Source organism: Diadema antillarum, unplaced genomic scaffold (genome assembly GCF_040938485.1).
Source record: "Diadema antillarum isolate AM-2024a unplaced genomic scaffold, OU_Dant_1.0 seq00001545_RagTag, whole genome shotgun sequence".
NCBI lineage: Eukaryota > Metazoa > Echinodermata > Echinoidea > Diadematoida > Diadematidae > Diadema > Diadema antillarum.
This window is the reverse complement of record NW_027272274.1, coordinates 386,498-397,839: the sequence shown is the minus strand read 5'-3', so window position 1 is coordinate 397,839 and position 11,342 is coordinate 386,498. Positions and strand designations below refer to the sequence as shown.

General features: G+C 36.1%; 1 protein-coding gene across 1 annotated transcript in view; it reads left to right on the top strand.

Moving 5' to 3' along the window:
* The first annotated feature begins 646 nt into the window (after positions 1-646).
* Positions 647-11,342, top strand: part of LOC139710583 (cytidine monophosphate-N-acetylneuraminic acid hydroxylase-like) — a 136,287-nt gene continuing 125,591 nt past the window's right edge. Inside the window, exons 1-3 of the mRNA XM_071622506.1 lie at positions 647-852; positions 3,634-3,725; positions 7,570-7,679. Of these exons, the coding sequence (XP_071478607.1) occupies positions 647-852; positions 3,634-3,725; positions 7,570-7,679 (408 nt within the window). The remainder of the gene's footprint in view (positions 853-3,633; positions 3,726-7,569; positions 7,680-11,342) is intronic.

Below are 11,342 nucleotides of genomic sequence, written 5' to 3'. Positions count from 1 at the left end.
CTGACATTCTCTACAAAATTCCTCATTTCTCTCTGACCACTGAAGCAAAACAGATGATGTTTTCTCTGAGATGTGGGTAATCAGTTATAGTGTCATACCCTGGAATTGTATTTGGATTGATTCACTATTTTGAGAGTTATCATTGTGGAGGGTCCCGTCGTAATTTTGTTTAAATTTTGGACGTATGGTATTTTGATGGAACCACTGTTTCTGTTCCTGCTTTATGATGTTCATTATATCACTATTTATATAATGCTATTTTCAAGGATAGAATAATATCTACTCTGGAGGCCGAGTCAAATTTTCTGAGGCAAATTTAAGAAAAATGTTTGAAAAATGGCTACACCCTAAAATTCCTGTTCACTTATTTCTCCACATGACATTGGTAAATATTCAAACAATTTCTGAATACAGGTAAGATGACTCTCTGAGCACTTAACCTCCTCCGTACGGGAACCTGATGATGTGCATATTGATGGGCATTTCAGAATTCAGTATTGAACAGGTTAATTTCATTGATTTTGTCAGTGAACTACTCAAGGTACATTTTTTTTTTTGCATATTCAATTTTGTTTCTTCTATTCCAGGACTGTTGATACGAGCAGAGGAAATTCAGATTAGGGATCAGCACCACTAAAAGAACCTGATGGAACAAGAGCATGTGACAGTATTAAAGCTCCCCTACGAGGAGACACTGACACTCAAAGATGGTGTCAATCTGGTGAACCGCTCAGAAAACGAGAAGTATGTCATCTACAAAGAACCAGGGAAGGAGGAGTATAGGGCGTGCAGGAACAAGTGCAAACATCAAGGTGGGACCTTCATCAAGGATATTGAAGATACTGGAAAGTGGTGAGTCTACATCAGTTTGGCCTACATCCTGTCTAGACACTCTAGATAGAACTTGACCTTCTCGTGTCTCATCTTTTTTCCCCTGCAACTTAGCCCTTTAATTGAACTCCTCATTCCCCACCTATACAACCACAAAAGAAATTAATACTTCCTTTCTCCTTTTCAAGAACAAACCACGCCTATCTGACTTTTTTCACCTTCCACGTACTCCAATGACAATTAATTTTGTCTCATCCTCATGTACACTTGCCACATACAAAAATAACATGCTTCTCTCGCACTGATTACATGACTACATAGGGGTTTTTTTGTGTGTTATCGTTTTTATTTTCAGAGTTGAACTCTAACTGACCTTTTTTTTTTCTGTCCTTGATAATTTTACCACCTCATGGTGTTTTAATGACTTATGAATATGGCTATCGTGGGCTGCAACATAATTGAATTATCTTTTGTATGAAGTGATCTTTTTCTCTTCTTCAATCAAATTACTACCCTATGCAGTACTGGTGAGTCCCCTTTTACTGGCCACTTTTCAGATTAAATTCTTTTCTGTAACTGATCTCTCTAGTATGCCTTTCTTTATTCCACAACCCTGCCCATCAGAAATTAGGGAGATCATTTAGAAGGGGGGGGGGGGGGGGTTATTTTTGAATATGTTTTTCCCTTTAAAGGAATGGTATAATATTGGTGGAACTGAAGATTGGGTTTTTTACCTTTTTGCGAGATACCACATAACCACTTGTGGAATAGTACAGATCATACCATTCTAAGAGGAATTCCAAGTTTATTTGATGAAAATATATTTTGGAATAGCTGAGACATACAAAAACAAATTAAAACAAAGTGATCATAATAAAAGATGGGTCCCACCTTTTAGTAGGATTGCTCTGTTTTGGATATCTCAGCTATTTCAAAACCAATTTTCATCAAATAAACATTGAATCCTTCTCAGAAGTACACGCTATTTCACATTTCATAAGAGATTTCTCATTAATATCTCCAAAAAAAAGAAGAAATGTTAGAATCCTGAAGTTAGGTCTCAACCAAAACTATTATGATCCCTGTGGCACAAACCAATGATATACTGTAAAACATGATATATTTGCGGCATGAAATTTTCGCGAATTGGAGCCGACAGCCTTTTTCGTGGCATGAAATTTTCGCGAATTGCCACTGGCGTTCAATGCATGAAGTGTAGACAAAAACTTTCGCGTGCATTTTAATTTCGCGAATTTTGGTGCTCACGAAATTCGCGAAATTAAAATGCACGCGAAAATTCCTCGCTTTACAGTAGTACGGTTGTGACTCCTGAGAAGAGAAAACCAAGAAATATAAATTATGACGGCTTTGACAGAATTTATTGAGCATAAATTCTATGAATGACTTTTATGTGTTTGTGCATTTTAATGACATGTGTTTGCTCAATTCTTATTTCTTGTCATTTATTGGGTCGACTACTATCTGCCATACTCGTAGGTATAGTAGGTATATACTGAGCTATATCATCATGTATTCACATGCTGCAGTCGTGACTGGGGTACATGTGGGGGCCACTTATTTCTTACTCTACATTGCCATTGAGGGATCACATATTTGTCACACAATGTTCAGTAGAATTTAATGGCTGTTATTTCCTTGTTCTAATCAATATCAGGCCATTCAGTTGAAAAGAAACAAATTTTCAAGAAACATTTCTTATTTGACCTTCATATATTAGTACATATACAGCTTCAGAAGACATAGAAAACCTCCTTAAATGGAGAATCAATATCACGTAAAAGACTTTTCGTGCCAATACTCCATAATTTTGAAACCATTTTAATAGATTTTTCAAGTTGTTTTCAATCTTGAGTCAATTTCTGCTTTGTTCTCAATCTATGAGCAGACATGTTGCTGTATGACTGATAGCATGCTTTAGTAAGGGCTGACAGTATATATACTGCATGGAATTGAATTTTATTAACAGTGGATGACGCTGTCCATAATGGTTGGGTCAGATTTCAAGGAAGAAAAAAGATATGTCCTTGCAAATCAATGATATGATGAGGCTGACATCAGTGGGCAAATATTATGATGATGACATAAATTTCACTATTCATTGATTTGTCACCTGTCTGAATTTAGCATCATAGTAAAGTGAAATGGGTATGCTGATATTCAAATAATAAATGCAAAGAGAGTGCATTAAAGTGAAGATGTAGTGCTAACAAAGACCGTAATGGCATGGTGCTTGACATTGTGAGTACCAGAGATTATGAGCTCTTCATTTTCACCAACATCACAAATTTAGACATGTGTATATGTGCATTATTTGTTTTATGAAATGGGTCCATGAACTGTGATAACAGGTAAAAAGACAGACAGACTGATTTAATGTCTGAACATTCAAAAGTTTCCACTTTTTCTTCTTTTCTTCAAAATTTGAAATCTCCACACAAATGTGTGATTGTACCTCCACATACATTGTGTACCTAAACTGTGAGTTGGGTGAGCAAGAATCAAGACTCCATGTATTGTGTTCATGATCATGATGCATGTATGCAACCAACTAAATTTATGATTTCATGCATATTAATTAGGGGGGGGGGGGGTGAATCAACCCTCCCCCGGCCGCAGAACAGGCCAAAAAGCCCGGCCTGGTTAGGGCTAAGGTGTGAAATTCACCTACTATTAAAGTAGTTTCCAATATGATTTTCACTTCACTTTCACCATTGCTATTGTTATGGTGTCACACAGGGAAGTGTTGATATATGATATGCTCTCTGTTTTTTCCATATCCAGTGTAATAAAATGTACAAAGCATGGCTGGAAACTGGACACCAAGACGATGAGATACACTAATCCCCCCGACAGCTTCAGGCAAGAAGAACTGAGTAAGTGGATCATACAGCTGGACACATTTCATCTGTGGCATTCTTAATCAGTCCACTTCAATTTCATTCCCGACAATACAGAGTATATAGCTCTAGCTTGCCGCTTTGAGCACTGCTTGATTGGAATGATGAGGAATCCCCAGTCCGGAGTGAATGAGGTCAGAGTTTTATTAAATGTGGCTGGCCTGAGCTGGGGCAAGGCTTGCTCGGCATGCTGGGGAAATATCACTTCAGGATTGCTGCGTGTTTGCTTTACTTAGCTGATATTGTTTTGAGAATAAATCACAACCTCAAAGTGGTAATGTCACCGATGATTTCTCTTGATTTAAGAATGATTGATATTTCATTCACTGTAGCCAAAGAGTTCAATTATTTTTGTAATTATTATTTCCAACAAGGAAAATGTTGCATTTTGAAGTTCATATTTATACAAGAAACATAGCCTGCATCTGCATAAATCAGAATGAGACCTTAAATGTAAATAGGACAAGTGAAAGATATTCATCTAAAATCATCAGATTTGTTTTTGATGTAGGCCTTGAAATGTGATGCATTATCTGACAATAAATACTAGATTGCTGCTGAATATGGCTTCATACAAGTTGTCACTGCGACTGATTTTTCTTTTTTAATTGATATTCAATGCTGCATTTTGTCATAGGTTTACTGAATTTTCTTCTTAGTACTTGTAGATGAATTTTAGGTTAAGTTTTTGATAAGTAACAGTATTATAGGATTTCTTAGTATGACTTTGTGCTGTCACAATAGTACAATGATATCAAGAGAAAACATACAGAATTTGACCCAAATTCCTTTTTTTTTTTTGGTCTACACCAAAGGAAGGCTTAATCTAGCTCTTCCCGGAAGGCTCTTGACTTTAACAGCTATTACTGTAACAAGTCAAGACAGTGCATACTACTTTTTTTTTGGTCATAACATTGTGAAATCTTTTTGATAATTTTGGAATATCATTTGACTACTTTGATCACAAGTTCTGGAATCCCCATATGTAGAGAGAGCAAGGCATTAAACTGTACAAATTCATGAACTTTTGAAGGAATGTCTTTGTTTCCTAAATTTCCATCCAATGTCTGACAAATCTCTCTGCATTTGATGGATCAACCAGATCTATGGAAACAAACAAATTCACTGTAACACTGTCATATGTGACCGTGCATCACAAAACCAACAAAAAGTCGCACCCCTTGATTTTAAGTGAGGACTCAAAAAAGGTGAAATGGGGCAACTGGGTCAGTCTGGAGTTTTTCATATTTTCTGAAAGAGCTATCCTTCTACATTATTCTTTAGTTTGGGATCATCACATAAATGGGAAGTGTGTTTTCAGCAGTTTTTCTACAATGCTTTTTTTTTTTTGGGGGGGGGGGGTTGAGAGTAGAATGATCGGGTATGTCTCAGAGTCCCCTTTTCATTTCTTGAAATCCTTTACACACTCTTCACTTTCAAGTCTAATAACTTTTGAAAGGATAAATGCTACTACTTTGAAAGTTGGCAGTAATCATGGACAGAATGTGTTAGTACAGCATGCTCAATTTCAGTTTTAATCTGATAATCCCTTCATTGTTGTTGCTCTGGTGGTTTACATCCTGTGTTTTGTCCCTTTCATCACACAACTAGCATTGCTTGGTAAAGATTAAGTGCTTTAATCCGTTGAGGACAAGTCCTGAGGATTTTATACTCGGGCAGGTGTCTATGGGAAGTGCGTGTTGTAGCAAAATCAAACCGTCCTCAACGGGCTAATAGACCCTGTACTTCAGAGCCTCTTTTCTCAGTTCACACTTTTCCAGAGTGTGTGCTTTCTTTCCAGTATTTAGATTTTTAGGGGAGTCCATTTGAATTGAGTTCTATACATCATTTTAAAGCTTAGCTCTTTCTGAATCTCCCCGTAACTAAAAATCTGTCTGGCAACTTTTTATTTGTTTTGAGATGCAGAGTCACAATTATGAGCAGGTGCTTCAGTTTATCTCAATCAAAATTAAACCCCATCAGTTTGTATTTTCCAATCTGATGGCATGATTGTTAAGTACAGCTGTACTTTCATTTACTTTTCCCTCTTGTGAATATTACATACTTATTGAATGAGTCGCCAAACCCTCTCTTTGTTCATGTGTTGTTCTCATTCTTGTGATCAATATTTCATTATAATCATTGACTCACTGTTAGCTGACTGTAATTGCATCCTGTGCAGTCAATTAATATCAGTTGCATTGCTCCCATCTGCTGCCGTAGTTGCCACAAGTTTTGTAAAAGTTTTCCTAATTTTTTTTTTTGACAAAGCAGCGGAGAACACATTGTTATCTAATGTTGTTTGTAAAGTATTTGGTACAATGTACCTTTATTTCCAATACTTCTTTGAAGTTTTATTCAGTTTTATGTATTATTTTTTTTTCCATTCTTGAATATACTAAACATATGAAGAGCTTGTTCGCAAAAACCGATAAGTCCATATTTGCCAAATGGAGATATTTGCGATTAAAGGTCAAGAAAAACAAGGAGAATAATAAGAAAATTTGTGCTTCTTTTGGCCATAACTTCAAAAATATACCTTTATATGTAGTGACCAATATATCATTTAAAAGGTATTATTTTGTACTTTATGACATAGACCATACTTCAAAATCTTCAAAAATGGACTTATCGGTTTTTGCAAACAAACTCGTCATATATTGGTACTGCTTTCCTTCAAGAGTTTGCATGTCAAGCATAGGTCACTGTGAATTAGTCATAGATTTATAAGCATATCATAAACTCCATCTCAGTATATAGAAGTCATTGAAGTTCTTCCAGTCCATCACCTCCAAAACCTCATGTTTGATTTTCCTGTGAAAGGCATATCAGAGACAAATGAAATGTACCGTTAGACTAAAGAGAAAGAGTAATATCTTACAAGCACAACAGTGAAAGTTTGGTTAGAATTGGATGAAAATTTAGGAAGTTATGAAATTGTGAAGTTTAGCTAATTTTCAGGAAACAGTTCTTGAACAGTCAATATGAATAGGCAAATAGTAAATTGTTGATATCATTCCCTCACACTTTGTTAAGATACAGTATGTAGGCCTACATGCATGTAGAATCATGAAATTTCCAGTTTTTAGATTTAAAATGTAATTATGACCCAGTCTCAAATCCTGTTATATCTGACTGATCATTATTTTGAAGTTATGCAGGCAGGAATAACATTAATTATGTTTTATACTTTTATCTAAGAAGTATTGAATTGTCACCATTTATTGTGTATTAATGGAAAATTGTGAGGTGATGACATTCATTGCTCATTGAATTCATTTACATTTCAGTATTCATATTCAACTGTTCAAAAACTGTTGTACAAAAATACTCTGTTAACTTCTTTTATACTTTTGATTGGAGTTTGATTTTGAATTTTGAATTGTAAATTTTGCTTGTCATATTTTACTTTTTCTTTTATTGTCTGTGAACGTATATTTTGCTACTTCTATGAGTTGCTTGTTATTTCAAAGGTTCATCAATCCTACAGATAAATAAGGTTTGTAATTCTGTAGGTATACAACTTTTAATTTGGGAATTAACACACCCTATTTCATTTCTGGATGAAGGAACGTCTAGGTATAGGGAATTTACATGATTGGGAATAACGAACCTTCAGAATAATGAACATTACTCCTTTTTGTGTGTCTCTGTATATATGTTTTGGTGCAGTTTGTTTGTGTGTGTACTTGTTTGCAAGAAACAACAAATTATTAACATATTTTACCATTATGAGTGCAGAAGTTTTTGAGGTTTGATCAAGTGCATGGGGACATTGAGGGCTGACTTCAGATTATTTCTGTTTTTCCTTTTTGCCAAGTTCCCGAAGTGGATGATGATGGGAACATGGCGCTAGTGGAGCTGAGACCTCCCCAGCCCTGGGAGACTGATGCCAGAGCAAAGGAGCCCCTCCGTCCTGGTGAAGTTAAGGTGCATGAGTGACCTTTTTGTACTCTGTTTAAAGGGGAAAATCCAGTCCAGTGTACAGTGGATATGAATATGCAAATGAATGAGTTTACTATGTCATAACATCACAAATTTCCATTGATCGTGTACAGAAAATAATGAAAATTCAAATGAATGTTTCTGTCATAGAAGTCTGAAACATGATGTTATTCCTGGTTAACCAATTTCAGAATAATGATCAATAGGATTTTGAGCCTTGTGGGCATAATTGCATTTGAATGTAAAACTGGAAATTTCAAAATTTTATGTACAAACTGTATGGCAAGTTGTGAGAGGATAACATGCTAGCTCACTTTGCTATTTGCATATTCATAATGACCAGATTTGTTTCCTGAAAAATCAGTGAAACCTCAAAATGTCAAACTTCCTTATTTCTTACCCAATTTTGATCAAAATTTTACCATTGAACTCGTAATATATTACTCTTTTTTTATCAAACTAACATATTTAGACTGGATTGACCCTTTAAGAGTCCTTCTCAAATACAGCACAACTTCCAAAGATCATGCATGTTTACCTCAGATACCTGGGACTCTAAAGGGCTTTTTACACTTGCAAATGTTTGCTTAGTCCAACGGTGGAGCCAAGGGCGGGGGCGGGGGGCTTAGCCCCACCGTTGGTATTGGACTTTCCTTAGCCCACTTTCTGTTTACACTTGTTTTTGCCAAAGTGGGCTAGCCCCACGATAATCCTGTACTCTCTGGCCCTGCAAAAAAGCAGGGTTAGCACCACAATTGCGGTGCTAACCCTGCAATTGCGATGCCAAGCAAGCGAGTGTAAACAGAACGAAGAAATAATCCGGGGCTAAGTGACGGAGACGAAGCCTGAACCACACAAAGTACTGGACTAATTATACGAGTGTAAAAAGGTCAGGTTTCTCTCTAGCCCGGGACAAGACCATAGTACGGGATGTATTGGCAAGTGTAAAAAGCTGAAAAAATTGGTATGGGATTAACGATAGTCCTGGGTCAGAGAAAGTAGTAAGGGCTTAAGAAACACAAGTGTAAAAGGGGCTTTACCCTAACTAGGCCGGGGGGCCTCCGAGGCCCCCCCCCTCGACGTTTCGCGCGATGTATCGCTATTGCGAGAAGCTATCACCGCGACGTTTCATGACTTTTTTCTTCCGAGTCTCCCGTATCTTTTGACACCAAATTTGCAATGCCCGGGCGCGCGGTTCCGAAGTTGCGCATAAATATGCACGTGCATGTCAGACCAAAAATAGGTCAAAAACGTGAATTCGTGTACAATTTCAATACAAACTGTGTTTACAGGCAAATTTCATAAAAGCATGATTATTTTGGGGTTTTATTGATTAAAATCAACATATTTTCTTGTTTGGAACAATGTTGCGGACGAATTTCATTGAAAAAAACAATGAAACACATAAAGACGAAAAAACAGAAATACATAAGAAATTCAAAAAACAATAAAATACTTAGGAAATAAAGTTTATTTTTTCTGATTGCGCAATTTATTTCTCTTACATTTGCTAAGGACACTAAAAAGAATATTTACACAAAAAATGTGCCTGTTTTCAGTTTTATTTAGTGATTTATACCAAATTGTCTGATTTCATGCATCATTATGCATAAATTAGCATAATTTGGTGTAAATGATAATTTTTGAAATAATTAACTTCATGGTACTTTAAATTACATCATAGGCAATGTGTGTGCCAATTTTCGTCGCGATCGCGCAGTCGACGGCAGAGATCTGGAGGGGGGCCTGGGAGCCCCCCCCTAGAAACTCTAAAAAGGGGGTCTCTCTCACCCACGCTGGGGTACTTCTGAATCAGTTCTACCATGCTTTTACATCTAGCATGTCCTCCAGAGGTTCTCCGGGTAAAGGGGACTTTAACTCTTTATGTGCCATGTTCGCACGTCTGACTCAGTCGAGGGTGTGCCAACTTTACATATTCTGCTCAAACGCACCAATCCGATCGATAAATCGCCAAATAATGCCGTGGTACAGTGAAAGTGTTTCTCGCACTTCCGTTCCTCTCACATATAGCTCGCATTTCATGTAATGATTGAATATCAAGAGGTGTTTTCTACTGGATTTGAGAGTAATTTCTAAGTTTCTGTCGCTGTTTTGTGTGCAAGAGTCATGCCTTTGCAGTAATGAAGCTACGTACTGGTCATGTGAAAGAAAAACGATCATATATTTATCATACAATAATACATCAAAGCAAAGCTTGGCATTTTCTCTACAACTTTACTCACTATTTGTCCAGATCAACAGAAATCTCTAAGTTACATAGACGTGAAACACAGAATGTTTTCTCAAAGAATCAAACCATTAGTGTCTAAGCATAATGTGGCACAAAGGGGGTTTCCACCATGGGACATGAAGAGTTAAACAAGGTATTACATGGTGTGAGTACACATAGTACTTTACAAAATCTTCCTTGATTTTAACACAATCTCAAATATTTTTTTTTAATTAACTTGCAACCTGGGGCTATTTTTCTAAAGATAATGTCATTTGATTTTACTCTTTTAAATTGATTTTAAGTGTTCTTGGTATATATACTGGACTTGCTGCTTGTAATCATGTTTTAGATTCATTTGCAATTTGTTTGTATACTGTGCACAATGATGTGAATGTTTCAAACATGAAGATTTGCATTGCTCCTCCACAATTCAGCCTCTTGGCTGGCGTGGAAGTATTTTGATAAACCAAATTGAATTGAACTGCATTGAGTTGAATTGAATTGAATTGAATTGAATTAGATTAAATTGAATTGAATTGAATTGAATTGAATTGAATTGAATTGAATTGAACTGAAGATTTTGCATTAAAATCAAATCGCTATTTTGTAGTATTTTGTTAAACCAGCTTGAAATGAAGGGAATAGAATGGAATTGAAGATATTTTGATAAGGTATTATGAAATGAATTGAATGGTTTTGTTATTCAATCACACCCATTTGTGTCAACAAAAAGATCTCTATACTGTTTTACTTTATGTGAACATGCATGCACTGTACCCTGACATCATCAAAGAGCTCTAGTCATTTGGATTTTGCTGGAATACCTTTGTGATGAGAATGACTTGATAGAGAAGTCAATTATGCTTTACATAAAACATGCTGCCTACCTCTTTTGAGAATATTTACATATCAATTCCAAGTTTTATAGGAAACACCAGACTCGTGATCTACCCTTAACTATCTGGTCTTGACCATGAAGTGGCGATCTGCTTAAGATTACTTTTGATGTCAAGTGCCATCATGGGGAATATCAAAATGCCGCCAAAGTGCTATTCAAGAACAGAAGTTTTGTTAAATTCATGTCTGCTTTTGTTCATTCTTGTCTCGCCGGCTTTATTAATGGGGAAATGCAGTCTAAATATAAGTTAGTCTTATAGGATAGAGTAAAATGTTACGAGTTCAATGGTAAAATGTTGATTGGAATTTGGTGAAAAATAAGGTTATGACGTTTTGAAGTTTCACTAATTTTTCAGGAAACAGTTCTTGAACAGTCAATATGAATATGCAAATGGCAAAGTGAGCATGTCATACCCTTCCAACTTGCCATATACCTATAGTTTGGACATAAAATTTTGACATTTCCAGTTTTTCATTCAAATACAAATATGCCTGAGGCTCAAATCTTGATATCTGTA